The sequence below is a fragment of the Scyliorhinus torazame genome, chromosome 26 (genome assembly GCF_047496885.1).
Source record: "Scyliorhinus torazame isolate Kashiwa2021f chromosome 26, sScyTor2.1, whole genome shotgun sequence".
Lineage (NCBI taxonomy): Eukaryota > Metazoa > Chordata > Chondrichthyes > Carcharhiniformes > Scyliorhinidae > Scyliorhinus > Scyliorhinus torazame.
The window spans coordinates 11,963,183-11,980,209 of NC_092732.1; the positions used below are offsets into that span (position 1 = coordinate 11,963,183).

General features: G+C 44.7%; 1 protein-coding gene across 3 annotated transcripts in view; it reads left to right on the plus strand.

Annotated features, from left to right (window-relative positions):
- LOC140402903 (immunoglobulin superfamily member 1-like) overlaps nt 1-15,766 on the plus strand; it is a 32,425-nt gene extending 16,659 nt beyond the window's left edge. For 2 of the 3 annotated variants that reach the window (XM_072490534.1, XM_072490535.1), the window contains 5 exons: nt 1,574-1,873; nt 2,748-3,047; nt 7,612-7,908; nt 12,777-13,076; nt 15,503-15,766. In XM_072490534.1, coding sequence (XP_072346635.1) covers nt 1,574-1,873; nt 2,748-3,047; nt 7,612-7,908; nt 12,777-13,076; nt 15,503-15,594 — 1,289 coding nt within the window. In that variant the 3' untranslated portion in view covers nt 15,595-15,766. The remainder of the gene's footprint in view (nt 1-1,573; nt 1,874-2,747; nt 3,048-7,611; nt 7,909-12,776; nt 13,077-15,502) is intronic. The other variant, XM_072490536.1, reaches the window with a different exon arrangement.
- The last annotated feature ends 1,261 nt before the right edge of the window (nt 15,767-17,027 follow it).

Here is a 17,027-nt window from a genome sequence, read left to right on the forward strand (position 1 = left end):
GCAGCGGTTCAAGAGGCAACTCATCATCACCTTCTGACGGGCAACTAGAGATGGGCAACACATGTTGGCCGAACCAATGACGGAAATGTCTATTTTGGCAGCAAGAATAGAATCACATTATACGATTTAAGCTGTGAAAGATTACACTACTAAATGGTACAGTGGGAACTGAGCGTCCTGATATATCACTCACGTGACTATATTATGCAGATTGGACACGTAATTGGAAAGATAATGGAATGTTGCCATGTATGCAAAAGGTACAAACAATAAATGTAAAAACGTTTTAATGCAACTCTTGAGGGCACTGCTGAGACCACATTTTGGGGTGAGTTGTTTTATACGCTTCTGAGCCCCTTATTTGATAAAACGATATAACTGATTTAGAAGCATACCAGAGAACGTTTGTTCGATTTATTCCTGGGCTGTACGGTTTATCTTATGACAAAATATTAAAGAGGTTGGGCCGATACACATTGCAATTACAAATAAAATGACGTGTTCGTATTGGAATATGTAGGGCGCTGAGGGGAGTTTTTAGAAGTCGGGGATACTGTCCTTTAAGAGTGGGTGGAGAATATTATTTTCTCTCAGAAGGTAACCAGACTGTTGCGAATTCTCTTCCCATGAAGATTGTGGTGTGGGCTCTTTAAGTATTCTCAAGACTGAGATAGATTGTGTATCGGCCTGCAGGAAAGTTAACTTGAGACCAAGACGAGATTAATTTATTGAATGGACGCGCGGTTTCGACTGATTCAAAGGCCTACTCCTGCTCCTCAGTCCTAAATTCCTATGTCCCTCTAAATATGCTAGACGCAATTACCTGGTTAAGTCTGCACAACGACCTAATCCACAGGACGAGGCAACTCAGTGTTAATTTAAGCCTACTTGTCACAATAAAGATTATTACCATTCTTATATTTTAAGAGATAGGAAACCTAGTCCTTGCTTTTTACGTCCGCTTCTACCTTCAAATCACTCCAGCAGAGGAGATTTACCAGGATGCTGCCTGGACTGGAGGGCATGACATATGAAGTAAGGTTGAGGGAGCTTTTTTCACTGGAGCGAAGAAGGAAGAGGGGTGACATGATAGAGGTGCACAAGGTGATGAGTGGTATGAATACCGTCGATAACCAGAGACTTTTCCACAAGGTGGAAAACATAATTTTAATGTGATTGGATGAAGGTATAGGGGAGATGTCAGAGGTCGGTTCTTTACACAGAGAGTGGTGGTGTGTGGAATGCACCGGTAGCGGAGGTCGTGGAGCCAGTCATTAGGGACATTGAAGCGACTTTTGGGACAGACACATTAACAGCAGTAAATTGAAGTAGTGTAGGTTAGATTGATCTTAGATTAGGGTAAATGATCAGCACAACATCGTGGACCGAAGGGCCTGTACTGTGCTGTATTGTTCTATGTTCTCTGAGGTCCCATGCGCTGTTTCCCGCTAGGTGAGAACATTGCGATTATCAGACAGGCATTAAGGAGGATGTGAAGGATAATTCATTCTGAAACGTGAATAAAAATGGTTATCTCATACAAGTCATGTTTGATGTATTGATTATTCTCCAGTTGGCTTACCCAAACCTACCCTGTCTCTGGAGCCACCATCCAGTATCATTCTACCAGGAGAGAATTATTCACTCATCTGCCATTTCCCTCTCACGCGCTGCAGTGTGGAATTGTACACGCATTTCAAAGTCAGAGTCATGACGAAAACTGACGTGAACTACACCGCCGTCTTCAGGTTCAGTGCCACCCAAACCTCGAAAGGGCCCAGCACTTACAACTGCAAATATCAGAAGTTCTTCGAGACAAACATGACCTGGGCATATTCGCCAATCAGTGACCCAGTGCTGTTCAGTATAACAGGTAATGCAAAGTTACACCTTCTATTATTGCCAATGAAACACTAAGAGTTATGGGATGTCATATCGCAGAAGAAGGCCATTCATCCCATTATTCCAGTGCTCACTTTTTAGAGAGCCAAGCAATACAGCTCCGGCATTCTGCCCCCTTTCTTTTTCAATTGCCCTGCAATTTCCACACATATGTACGAACATTCTTTGAAAGTTCCCATTCGATTAGCTTGGTGCATCATGTCAGACAAGGTTTTGCAGATCACTTGCTGCGTTGGAAAACCGGAAGGTGTTTCCTGAACAAATCCCCATCACATTATTTTGCCAATTGTTTTCAATCTGTGTGTCCTCTGCTTCTTGACTGTCCTGTCACTGGTAAACGTATCACCTTATTGACTACATTTTGAACGGCTGGATTCAATACAACCCCACTAACAAACACACACACACACACACCATTCCTCATTAAAACGGTTCTAAACAGGGAAACCACAGTTCCTCTGAACTCGGCATCACATTCTGCCGAGGAAGGGAGAGAATGGGGAAACCTATTTATGAAAGAGAGTTGTATGTGTCACTACAGGTGTAACAGTACGTGTACTGTGAACACACTGTCAACTTAGGATGGAATAACCAATGATTGGAAAGCAATAGGAGAGATGTTAAAACGTGGTAGCCGAATGGTACAAAGATGAAAAGATGGAATTCCCATATGGCTTGGCATTGCACAGTCAGCTGGACGTTGAACTGAGGTCAAGGCAGGTCAATCTGAGTCCAATCATGACGTCCGATTGCCTGCTTGTGCTTCATTTCAGGACTTCCCCCCCCCCCCCCCCCAAAATATTCACAGAAGTTCTCATCTGCTCCTTGTGTTCTATTTGTTACAGATGAGCTTCCAAAGCCCTCAGTCTCAATAGAGCCGGCCTCTGGTTTGGTAACAGTTGGGGACCGAGTTCACATTAACTGCACCACAAGCTACCTAAGCCAAATCTCCCACTTGTACAGAGAGCATGGCGGACGTCCTATCGATACGCACAATGTCTCAGACTCCATGAGGACTATCATCTTCACGATCAAAGAGGTCGACCCAATGGATGGTGGAGCGTACAGCTGCAGTGTTTCAAAAGCCGTGTTAGGGAAAGTGTATGAGTCGCCCCGTAGTAATTTCGTGGAGTTCAATGTGACTGGTGAATAATATTGCATTTCATGAATCTCTGTCCCATAATCCTCGACCAAGTCCAAATTTGGAGAGCGCATGATTCATCTTTATACTATTCGACTACCTTGGACATCACGTTAACATCTCTGGTGTTATTAACCATTATGCGTACATATCAACATACGAATATGCGAATTAGGTGCAGGAATAAGCCATTCGGCCCCTCAAACCTGTTCTGCCACTTAATTAGGTAAAGACTGTTTGGATTTTAACCACAGATCGATATCCAGCCTGCCCCGTAACTCTTTAGCCCCTTTGCCTTTCAGAAATCTGTGTATCGTCTTTAAAACATTCAAAGACATTCCTTCCACCACCAATTGAGGAGGAGGGCTCCAAAGATACATTAACCGTTGAAAGGGAAAAATAACCCTTCCTCATCTCCATCTGAAATGGTCGACACCTTATTTGTGAATAATTCCCCATCGTCTTGAATCTTCCCACAAGTGGAAGTATTCTTTGCACATCCGTAGTTTCATGAACCAAGGTGATCTAATGATTTTATATAGGCAGTGTGTTGACACGTAACATGAAAACTTACACTTGCTGTATCGTTCTGTAGCTCTTATCTCGGTCACACTAACTGTTTAGATGCCTTTGTAGACTGCTTAAACGCCCGTTATCTGAGCATCAGATAGCTTAAGGCCTTGAATTGACCCAGCAGTTAATTACTTATTGAGCTGTCAATATTTTGAATGTGAAAAAAATTCGGTCTTGTAATCAATCACAATTCTCGTCCTGCCAAATCAAGGCTTTATTTTATCATTCTTAAGCATCACGTTCATAGTGACAAGCACCCTTCTGCTCCTCATCATTCATTTCTTGGGGCAGCATTGCTTTATTACTCCAATTAGATGTACGTCATATTCGTATCATATTTAAACATTTGTTTAACAATGTTTTCATGTACACGAACCTGTCAAAGAAACCAAACGCCTAGAGTGCTGCTGTACACTATTGCCACTGTGTGTAAACAAAGAACAAAGAACAAAGAAATGTACAGCACAGGATCAGGCCCTTCGGCCCTCCAAGCCCGTGCCGACCATGCTGCCCGACTAAACTACAATCTTCTACACTTCCTGGGTCCGTATCCCTCTATTCCCATCCTATTCATGTATTTGTCAAGATGCCCCTTAAATGTCACTATCGTCCCTGCTTCCACCAGCACCTCCGATAGCGAGTTCCGGGCACCCACTACCCTTTGAGTAAATAAATTGCATCGTACATCTACTCTAAACCTTGCCCCTCGCACCTTAAACCTATGCCCCATAGTAATTGACCCCTCTACCCCGGGGAAAAGCCTCTGACTATCCACTCTGTCTATGCCCTTCATAATTTTGCAGACCTCTATCAGGTCGCCCCTCAACCTCCTTTGTTCCAGTGAGAACAAACCGAGTTTATTCAACCGCTCCTCATAGCTAATGACCTCCATTCCAGGCAACATTCTGGTAAATCTCTTCTGCACCCTCTCTAAAGCCTCCATATCCTTCTGGTAGTGTGCGACCAGAATTGAACACGAAACTCCAAGTGTGGCCGAACTAAGGTTCTATACAGCTGCAACATAACTTGCCAATTCTTATACTCAATGCCCCGGCCAGTGAAGGCAAGCATGCCGTATGCCTTCCTGACTACCTTCTCCACCTGTGTTGCCCCTTTCAGTGACCAGTGGACCTGTACTCCTAGATCTCTTTGACTTTCAATACTCTTGAGGGTTCTACCATTCCCTCTTTATTCCCTACCTGCATTAGACCTTCCAAAATGCATTACCTCACATTTGTCCGGATTAAACTCCATCTGCCATCTCTCCGCCCAAGTCTCCAAACAATGTAAATTCTACTGTATCCACTGACCTTTGTGTCGTCTGCAAACTTACTAATCAGACCAGTTACCGTTTCCTCCAAATCATTTATATAGACTACAAACAGGAAAGGTCCCAGCACTGATCCCTGTGGAACACCACTGGTCACAGACCTCCAATTAGAAAAGCATCCTTCCATTGCTACTCTCTGCCTTCTATGACCTAGCCAGTTCTGTATCCACCTTGCCAGCTCAGCCCTGATCCCGTGTGACTTCACCTTTTGTACTAATCTCCCATGAGGGACCTTGTCAAAGGCCTTACTGAAGTCCATATAGACAACATGCACTGCCCTACCTGCATCAATCATCTTAGTGACCTCCTCGAAAAACTCTATCAAGTTAGTGAGACACGACCTCCCCTACACGAAAACATGCTGCCTCTCACTAATACGTCCATTTGCTTCCAAATGGGAGGAGATCTTGTCTCGAAGAATACTCTCCAGTAATTTCCCTACCACTGAAGTAAGGCTCACCGGCCTGTAGTTCCCTGGATTATCCTTGCTACCCTTCTTAAACAGAGGAACAACATTGGCTATTCTCCAGTCCTCCGGAACATCGCCTGAAGCCAGTGAGGATCCAAACATTTATGTCAAGGCCTCAGCGATTTCCTCTCCAGCCTCCTTCAGTATTCTGGGGTAGATCCCATCAGGCCCTGGGGACTTATCTAACTTAATATTTTTTAAGACACCCAACAGCTCGTCTTTTTGGATCTCAATGTGACCCAGGCTATCTACACACCCTTCTCCAGACGCAACATCTACCAATTTCTTCTCTTTGGTGAATACTGATGCAAAGTATTCATTTAGTACCTCGCCCATTTCCTCTGGCTCCACACATAGATTTCCTTGCCTCTCCTTCAGTGGGCCAACCCTTTCCCTGGCTACCCTCTTGCTTTTTATGTACGTGCAAAAAGCCTTGGGATTTTCCTTAACCGTATTTGCCAATGACTTTTCGTGACACCTTCTAGCCCTCCTGACTCCATGCTTAAGTTCCTTCTTACTTTCCTTATATTCCACGCAGGCTTCGTCTGTTCCCAGCCTTTTAGCCCTGACAAATGCCTCCTTTTTCTTTTTGACGAGGCCTACAATATCTCTCGTTATCCAAGGTTCCCGAAAATTGCCGTATTTATCCTTCTTCCTCACAGGAACATGCCGGTCCTGAATTCCTTTCAACTGCCACTTGAAAGCCTCCTACATGTCAGATATGGATTTGCCCTCATACATCCGCCCCCAATCTATGTTCTTCAGTTCCCGCCTAATATTGTTATATTTAGCCTTCCCCCAATTTAGCACATTCACTCTTATCCTTGTCCACCAGCACTTTAAAACTTACGGATTCGCATGCGAGAGAACTGGAGCAAATGAACAATGCAAATCTTATTCCAGGGATTCGATAGCTGTCCAGCGAGTTGAGACTGAGAACATAGAACATAGAACATTACAGCGCAATACAGGCCCTTCGGCCCTCGATGTTGCGCCGACCTGTAAACCACTCTAAAGCCCATCTACACTATTCCCTTATCGTCCATATGTCTATCCAATGACTATTTGAATGCCCTTAGTATTGGCGAGTCCACGACTGTCGCAGGCCGGGAATTCCACGCCCTTACTACACTCTGTGTAAAGAACATACCTCTTACATCTGTCCTACATCTATCTCCCCTCAATTTAAAGCTATGTCCCCTCGTGCTAGACATCATCATCCGAGGAAAAACGCTCTCACTGTCCATCCTATTCAATCCTCTGATCATCTTGTATGCCTCAATTAAGTCATCTCTTAACCTTCTTCTCTCTAACGAAAACAGCTTCAAGTCCCTCAGCCTTTCCTCATAAGATCTTCCCTCCATACCAGGCAACATTGTGGTAAATCTCCTCTGCACCCTTTCCAATGCTTCCACATCCTTCCTATAATGCGCCGACCAGAATTGCAAGCAATACTCCAAATGCGGCCGCACCAGAGTTTTGTACAGCTGCAACATAACCTCATGGTTCCGAAGCTCAATCCCTCTACCAATAAAAGCTAACACACTGTACGCCTTCTTAACAATCCTCTCAACCTGGCTGGCAACGTACATGGACACCGAGATCGCTCTGCTCATCCACACTGCCAAGAATCTTACCATTAGCCCAGGACTCAGTCTTCCTGTTATGCCTTCCAAAATGTATCACCTCACACTTTTCTGCATTAAACTCCATTTGCCACCTCTCAGCCCAGCGCTGCAGCTTATCTATGTCCCTCTGTAACTTGTAACATCCTTCCGCACTGTCCACAGCTCAACCGACATTTAGTGTCATCTGCAAATTTACTCACCCATCCTTCTTAGTAGAAAGGGCCTCGATTCTCTGGAGTTCAATAACAAGGAGAGAATTTATGATTGGACACAGATAATATTACGTGCTATGTTTATGGGGGTCGATGATAAAATGATCCTTGCCTCCACCCTCCCTATATCTGGCCAAAGAGCACAGATCAAGGGCGATGCAGGGCGGGGGTGCGCGTCAGGTATGGTCAACCGGTCACTTCGGACTGAGGCAAGTGGCGTTGACATCCACACTCTTGGTAGTAGTTTTAGCAATCTTCTCTGCAATCGCTCCAGGGGCATTGTCCTTTGCCTCCTGTATGTATTTCCATATTGTAACAGTAGTTCTCATCAACTTCTTCTGTTGTATTTGTTGTAGATGAACTTCCAAAACCCACAATTTCTGTAGAGCCAGTGTCTCATGTGTTTACAGTAGGGGAGCGAGTTAGCATTAACTGCACCAGCAGCCACAGAAGCCACATCTCAAACTTGTATCGGGAACAGAAGCAGCCTACCTACAGCTATAATATGTCAGAATTCGAGCGGAGTATCATCTTCACGATCAAGGAGCTCACCCCACAGGATGCCGGGACCTACAGTTGCAGTTTTGTGAAAGCGGTGAAAGGGACAGAATATGAGACGCCCCGTAGTGACACTGTGACTTTCAATGTGACCGGTAAGTGCTTCATCCTTGAATGAAGCTCTCACGCAGAATTCGCAGAAATCGAACATTTAGCGAGAGCACGCTGTATTATAATAATATTAACAAATGTTCGCTGCACGTAATATCTGTCTCGCACAGGTGTTTGCTGATTATCTCCCTCTGTGATGTTAGGCTCACTGAGTGTTTCCATCATTTTCTGTTTTTACCCTACAATCTCTGCATTGCTTCTCTTCAGAACATAAGCGGATTAAACGAAGGGTGACATCTGGTATAATTGCCTCAGTTTCCACACTTTGAGTCAACTCCTTTATTTCCCTCACCATTTCCAGTCTCTTTTAGGGCAGCACGGTAGCACAAGCGGATAACACTGTGGCTTCACAGCTCCAGGGTCCCAGGTTCGATTCCCCGCTGGGTCACTGTCTGTGTGGAGTCTGCACGTTCTCCCCATGTCTGCGTGGATTTCCTCTGGGTGCTCCGGTTTCCTCCCATAGTCCAAAGACGAGCAGGTTAGGTGGATTGGTCATGCTAAATTGTCCTTAGTGTCCAAAAAGGTTAGGAGGGTTACGGGGATAGGGTGGAAGTGATGGCTTAAGTGGATCGGTGCAGACTCGATGGGCCGAATGGCCTCCTTCAGAGTTAAAATTTCTGTATTCTTTGTTCTGAACAAAATGGCAGCGTCCCCTTCTCTTTGGCCTTCTTCCCAATCTTGCATGACGTTTCTGTGTCATGCAATATTGATCTGCGAATCTGCCCCTCTCTCAACCATGTCTAAGTGACAGCAATTAAGGCATTCCCACATGTTTTCCATTGATCGAAATAAATTCCGTCCAATTTTGCCGAACTCCATTGTAACTAAAGTAGTCTCGACATTCTATGCTTTCCTGACTCTCTTGATGTCTCTTCCACTTTTGCTGTTCCTGTCCCCAGGCTGATCCTTCTTTCACGATCCCAGGCCCTTGCAACATTAGTGTGAATAACATATACTTGCTTGAGAAAGAATGCAACCAGAAACACCACAAGGCTGATTCCTCCAACAGGAAGGCTGTTCTGTGACGTGGAGTTGTGTAGATCGCTTTTATATTCAATAGGGGATATCCGGGGGGGAGTGATGATGTTATACAAAACCCCAGTTATACCCACCTGGAGTACTGTGAGCAGTTCTTGGCATCACATTTTGGAATGAATAGTTTGGCCAACGTACGTTTATCAAAATTATTCCTGGATTGCAGGGTTTATGACTGTAATCAGTCATAACTGATGACTGATCAGGAACTTAAAATAGACCTGATTCTGCGAGAACGTATGAGGTTAAGTGATAATCTGATCGATATATTCAATATATCAACAGGGAAAGACAGGGTAGAGAAAGATAAACTATTTCCACTGGTTGGTGATTGTAAGACTAGGGAGTAGTCTAGAAGTAAGGCTGGGCCATCCAGGAGAGATGTTCGGAAGAATCTCTTCCATCAAAGTTTGGTCGCAGTTTGGAACTCTCTCTTACAATCAGTTGTTGAAGTCAGATTTGCTGTTAACTTTAAATCCGAGACAGATATATTTTGTGTTCAGCAACCATATCGAAGGACATGGCCAAAGACAAGAATGTGGCCATTGAATTGCTAGACAGTCTAGATGGGCTGAATGGCCTATTCATGTTCCTATATTCACACAGTCTAAGTGTTCTGCGATTTCGTACTGAGGCTGGGATGAAGCTTTGCACTATGACGGTTGTGAGTAGTCTCTCTCACAGCGAACTGTCGATGCTGATTCATTGAGTCGCTCAGAGATTGTGAGGTCCATCGATTATCTGAGTTCTGAAGTATACACGGGATGTTGGAGATAGTGTGGAAGTTTTGACCAATTGGATGATTCGCCATGCTATTCTTGAATGATGGAACGTTTAGATTAGAACGGACTCCTCCTGTTCCAACATTTCACCGGATGCAGTTTAACATTATTATAGTACGCTTAATCCAATGGGATAACCTAATGTCTGGCAGTATTTTCAACTCCTGATGTTAATCTGAATAACAAGGAATGAAGGATGGGCAATGGAGATTAGAACCCATTGGGATTTCAAACAAGGGCCAGGTCCTCCCGGTTCCACTGCTAATTTAGCTCCAGCGTGCTCTCATCATTTCTGATATCAAATGAATTGATTCTCTGCCGGAGTAAAATAGGGAAATACTTGCCTTAATGGCTGCTGTGCTGTTCACCTGGTTTAAATTAAGGTGTGTTTGCATAGTTATAGCGCGTTTCTCAACGGGATGCCACCCAAAAACTGTGATCAGTCAGAGCAGCACACGTGATGGCCAATGTGTGCGCAGAAAACTGCCACAATCGGAAGATAGGAGATCACATCACTCGTGACTGAAATAAACTTACCAGCTCGAGGAGACATGAGAACAGGGGGAAATAAAAGATGGGGTAGACCGTTCTGCCCTTCAAGCCCGCTGCCCCATTCAGCGTATCCCTGATGCTTGTTACAAAGTACAGTAAGAAGTCTTACAGCACCAGGTTAAAGTCCAACTGGTTTGTTTCAAACACTAGCTTTCGGAGCACTGGTCCTTCCTCAGGTGAAGGAAGGAGCAGTTGTAGCTTATAGTATTAACATGGAAGCATAGAAAATAGGTGCAGGAGGAGGTCATTCGGCCGTTCGAGTATGCTCCGCCATTCATTATGATAATTGTAATAAGTCTTAGAACACCAGGTTAAAGTCCAACAGGTTTGTTCCAAACACTAGCTTTCGGAGCATTGCTCCTTCCTCGGGTGAATTAACTTCTTACTGTGCTCATCCCAGTCCAACGCTGGCATCTCCACATCATTATGATCATGGCTAACCATCCAACTCAATAGACTCATCCCGTATCCCACCCAAATCTGTTGACCCCCTTCGCCCCAGGTGTTATATCTAACTGCGTTTTGAAAACATACATAGTTTTGGCCTCAACTACATCCTGTGGTAAACAATTCAACAGGCTCATCAGCCTTTCGGTGAAGACATTTCTCTTCATCGCTGTTGTAAATGTCCACCCCGTATCCTCAGACTGTGACCCCTGGTTCTGGACACATCACCCGTCGGGGACATCCCGCATCTACCCTGCCTAATCCTGTTCGAATTTTATAGGTTTCTATGTGATTCCTCCCATTCATCTGAACTCCATGGAAGACAATCCTAGCCAATTCAATCTTTCCTCATACGTTAGTCCCACCACCCCAAGAATCAGCTTGGTTAGCCTTTGCTGCACTCCCTCTCGACAACGAACGCCCTTCCTCAGTTAAGGTGACGAAAACTGCACACACGATTCCAGGTGTGGCCTCACCAAGGCCCTGTATAATTGTAGCAAGACATCCCTGCTTCTATACTCGAATTCTCTCGCAAGGGTTGCCAGTATACGATTTGCTTTATTTACTGCCGACTGTACCTGCATGTTTACCTTAAGTTACTGGTTTCCTGGTCTCGTTGGACTTCCCCCTCGCTATAAGTTTGGCCATTCAGATAACATTTACTGCCAAAATAGATAACCTCGCATGTATCAACATTATACTGCATCTACCAATAATTTGCCGACTAACTCTAACTTGTCTAAATCACACTGAAGGACCTTCCGCACAGCTCACCCTCCCATCCAACTTGGAATCATATACAATTTCGAGATATTACATGTTGTTTCCATGAATCATTGATGTACATACTGAATACCTGGGGCCCTTGGACTGATCCTTGCGGGACGCCATTTGTCACAGCCTGCCAATTTGAAAAAGACCCGTTAACTTCGACCCTTTGTTTCTTGGCTGCCAACCATTTTTCAATTCATCCCAATACACTACTCCAAATATCGTGCACTTCAATTTCACACACTGATGTCTTATGCGGGATTTGTCAAAAGTCATCTGGAAGTCCAAATGTACCACACCCATTGGCTTCCCCCTTGTCAACTCTTTTAATTGCATCCTGGAATGCCAAAGACGATGCTACTCCTGGTGGATACGTTAGAGAGCAGAATATGTTAATTACAGAGCAAAAATCGGCGCTCTGTTAAAGCAAAACTTTAGAACAAGTGACAGTTGGCGTTGGGACAGAAAATGGATTTTGAAAGTCGGATGAAAAAGGAGGTTCAAGATGGAGGATAGAGTTCATAATTTGAAGTTGCTGAATTCCGTGTTGAGTTTAGAATTCCAAGTGCGTAATTAGACGATGAGGTGCTGCCCCTGCAGTTTTTATGGAGCTTTACTGGAGCATTCCAGCAGACCAAGGACAGATATGTTGTAACGAGAGAAGTTTGATGAATTGAAGTGGCAAGCAACAGCATGGTCACGGTAATGTTTGCCGACCGAACAAGGTGTTCCTGAAAGCAGGCAGCTCGTCTGCGTTGGAGACCACATTCGGAACAGGGGTTACTGTCGTTCAATTGAAGGAGATGTACGTGAAATGTTGTTTCACCTGAAAAGCATCTTTGGGACTTTGAACTGCGAAGGAGGAGAAGGAAAAGAGGTGGGGAGGAGCAGGAAAACATAGCACCTTCTGCGATCACATGGAAATGTACTGGGCAGGGGATGGCAGGGGGTTGGGGGTGGGGGGTAATCGAGGAATCGCCCAGGGCATCAAGGAGACAGTCGTCGGTGACATTGTATGTGAGGGGGAGATGTTTATGGTAGTGGTATTATGCTTGAGTTGTTTGGAATGGCGGACGAAGATACGTTGAATAGCTGGACTGGTGGAGCAAAACGGGCAGGCGATATCGAACTATCAAAAGTAATTGAATACAAAATATACCATATGTGCCCACCTTCTCGATATTTTTTCATGCCCATCATTATATGGTTCGATGACTCTTCCAATGTACTGTTACCTATTGATGCCTGAATTTGTTTAATTCCAGAGAAGCTCCCCAGAGCCACGATTTCTGTCGACCCAACCTCTGGTGTGGTCAGCAGAGGAAAGCCCATTCGATTGACTTGCATAGGCGCTATTCTGCCCTCTGGTGGGCGATTTTACTTCTACCGTGATGATAACAAGAAGGGAACATTGGATGTATCCGGCGCTGTGCACGCTGCCTCCTTCATCGTCAATGACATGGTTAACACTGGGAAATGGAACTACACCTGTGGCTATGCGAGAATTGTACAGCAGATAGCTTATCACGCACCCCGCAGCATAGCGGTGCAGGTGACTATGGCAGGTGAGTGACTTGCAATAATGATCTGGGCAATGATCTAGAAACACAATGTCGGTTTTCACAGGAAAACATAATATATAGGATTCTTCGAACCCTAGATCCAAATTCAGCATTCAACGCGATCAGGGATGTTCTTCCGTACCAGCAACATAGTCTCGCCTCGTTCAATATCGATCACGGCTTTACTGCCTAGAAGTCTATCTATCTCCTTCTTGAATAGATTCGGTGGCATCGCCTCCATTGCCTTCGGTGGTAGAGAATCCACAAGTTAACCAGCCACCTCTGCGTCATACGTGACTCCGCGTTGTCAGTTCGAAGACATTTTGTTGTCTTCGGTCCTCCAATATGTGTGTCGTTGGAACGACCAGCATTTCTGTCTCATCCATAACTGCCTGATTCAGAAGGTGGTGTAGAGTAGTTTTCTTGAATGCTGCACTCCATGTGGTTTGGGAAAACCCCACATTAACATTCTGGAGGGAGTCCTATAATATTGGCCCCGCGGCAGTATATGGAGTGCGATAGGGCTCCAGCCAGAATGGAGTCTGACCTAGCGAGACAATTTCCAACGCTCGTGGTCCAATGCACCTTCAGTTAATACAGCCAGGCACATTGATGCATCTTTACCGCTATGTCCACTTCCAGAACATCACCATGCCTGCTCAAACGCAATCGCTTGAAGTGTATTTGTTTCAATGCAAGTAGTATATAGTGGCTAAGCAGCTGAACATAGAACATTTATTATAGCTTGGCATTATGATGTTGTGGGATTCACAGAAACATGGTTAAAGGAAGGGGATGATTGGTAGCTGAAATTTGGAGGATACAGATGATTTAGAAGAGATAGCTTGGACTTCTGTTGCTTGGAGCGTACATAAACGATTGGAGGGAAATGTAGCCAGAGTGATTAGTAATTTCGCGGACGACACCACGGTTGATGGGGTGGCAGATAGTATCGAGGATTGTCAAAAGCTACTGCAGGACATACATAGTTTGGAGACTTAGGTAGTGAAATGGCAAATGGAATTTAATTCGGACAAATGTGAGTTCATGCATTTTGGTAGGGCTAACATAGAGGGGAAGTATAGAGTAGAAGAGCAGGAATATAGATAGTCAGGGAGATCTGGGAGTGCAGGTCCACAGATCCTTGAGGTGGCAACACAAGTGGACCGGGCAGTCAAGAACACAAATGACTTCATTAGACTGGGCATCGAGTATAAAAGCTGCCAAGTCATGCTACGAGTATATAGAACCGCACTTGTAATACTGAGCAAAATCCTGGTCACCACAATACCAGAATGAGGTGGAGGCTTTGGAGAGGGTGCAGGCGAGGTTTACCAGGAGGCTGCCTAGTCGGTTGGGTGTTAGCTATTTCAGAGGCTAAATAGACTCGGACAGTTTGAATTCGAAAGACGAAGGTCGGGGTTGATCTAGATCTACACGATTAGGAGGTGCATGGATAGAGTGGATGGGCTGGCACTCTTTCCCAGGGTGGAGGGGTCAATCACCAGGGGCCAACGTTCAGTGGGGATATGCGAGGCAGGTGTTCTTTAGGCAGAACGCGTTGCCACGGGAAATTATGGAAGCAGATACATGAACGGCGTTCAAAAGGCATCTTGCAAACATATGGATAGGGCGTGGAGAGAGGGATACGGCACAAAGGAGTGCTAAGGGTTTTGGCAAAGGTTGGTATCTTGACCGGTACAGGCTCGCAGGGCCGAAGAGCCTGTTCCTGTGCTGTATTGCTCTTTGTATCACACAACTCGCCCATGTCTCAGTGCATCTGATATAGACACCATCGTGTCTGCATTTTTGCTTTCCCCAAGCTTGAGAATTCTAACACTTCCTAAATTGACCACCACCTTCCAGCCCATGTAAACTTCACCTCATCAAGAATACCAGCTGGCCCATACCATAACCCGCAAGGATAAACCCTTGGAGATAGTTGCTCGACATTGCCTCTAACACCAGCAGCATCTCAGTCCTAAAACGTTCCTCATTCAGCTCAAATGGGACCATTTCCTCGCCGCGCCCTAAATTTAAACCACTCACAGCCACTGAAATTTCCATTTGCCCTTTGAAGTCGCCACATTGACTCTCGACGTCTCCCTATCGACACGTCGATACTCATTCTCCTGATTAAATCACTGCATCGTGTCATTCCCGCAGCCTTAAACCCGTACCCTCCCCCACGGTGTCGGCACTGCATCAATCCCTGTCTCTTCAACATCTCCCGATTTCCAGCGCTCCACCATTGGCGTCCATTCCATCACTCCGGAGGCCTTTAAGCTCTGCAATTCAGTCCTTTAACCTTTTCTGTCTCTGTCTCTTTCTGAGCTACACAGGGGGTGAGGTGAGCGGACCTTTATTGGTATTTATAACGCTGCACCAGAATTGTCTATTAATATTCTAACCTCTTTATAATTTTCTAGAATTTAATGGAACATCAAATACATTCCCAACTCGTTTGTGTCTCGCCGCAATTCTCCTGCTTGGGATTGTTCTTATTCTCGGGATGGAGTGAGAAAAGTTGCAACTGTATGGCTGAGTTGGCTCCAATGATTCAGATTGGAATTAAATCAATTACAAGTCAATTTCACTGTAAATGTAATGCTATCACCGTGTATTAATTTATGATTAAATATTAACAATGTGATCAGGACTGTCCTGATGCTATTTCCCAAGGAACAGTATAAGACTGGTCTTTCATATATGAGGCATAAAACATGCAATTAATTTTGCTCTCCTTGACAGAGAGGGCGCGATATAGAAACATCAATAAGTGTTGGCTGTTGGCAGAGGAGTATAAAATGGCGTGAGTGGTGGGAGCAAGAGATGTTTCCAAATTCATAGTTTCACTAGGTTAATGATTAAGTGATCCAGAGTAATGCTCTGGGACATGTATGTGACTTCCACGATGTCAGCTGGTGGAATTAAAATTTAAATTGTAACTAATCAATTGCATGCATAACCACCATTGAAAATCCACCTGCTTCACTCATGAGCAATGGAGACGGATATTTGCCATTCATACATGACATACATGATGAATGAAGAGAGATGACTTGATAGAGGTGGACAAGTTGAAGAGATGAATGGATAGGGTGGATAGCCAAAGACTTGTCCTCAGGGCGGAAATGGCTGTCACGAGGGGACATAATTTTAAAGTGATTCGAGGAAGGTATAAGGGCTGTCAGAAGTCGGTTCTTGACACAGAAAGTGGTGGATGCGTGGAATGCACTGCCATCTGGGGTGGTGAAGCCTGAATCATTAGGATAATTAAAGCGACTCTTGGACAGACACATGGAGAGTAGTAAAATTGAAGGGGTGTAGGTTAAGGCCTGTACAGTGCTGTACCGTTCTATGTCCCATGTTCTGTACCTGGTGTGGCCTACATGTGACGACCGACGACGTTTTCCTTCTCCAATCTTTGTTTCTTTTTGCGTCGTAACCCTCTCTAAGTACAATAAAAGCACAGTTTGAATTGAAAGCCCCACGCAAATGAATTTAACTAGGATGTTGCTTTTCTTTTACAGGACCACTAAAAATAAACCCACTTCATTACTTCTAATATTCAACAATGCAAACCTAGATCCCCTAACACCACCCTTGTTATTCTTACAAATCATCCAGCGATTTGGCTGACTCGTAATGGACCTCCACAAAGGTCGAAGAGAACATTGAGTTCAGAGACAATAGGACAGCAAATGCTGGCCTTGACAGCGATACCCTCATCCCATGAACGAATGAGAATAGAAGTGATGACAAATGCAGGGCAATTAAATCTTGCAGGGCAATCATTTGCCACTAATCGATGATTCAGTTACTTGATATTTTCAAAACTACGTGCAATAGCGACATTCCCCATTGCCACCACCGAGATTTTGTAAACGTGGTCATTACATGTAACTGCACCACAAAGTACAAGTGGCGTCAACGCTGCACAACATCTGGAGC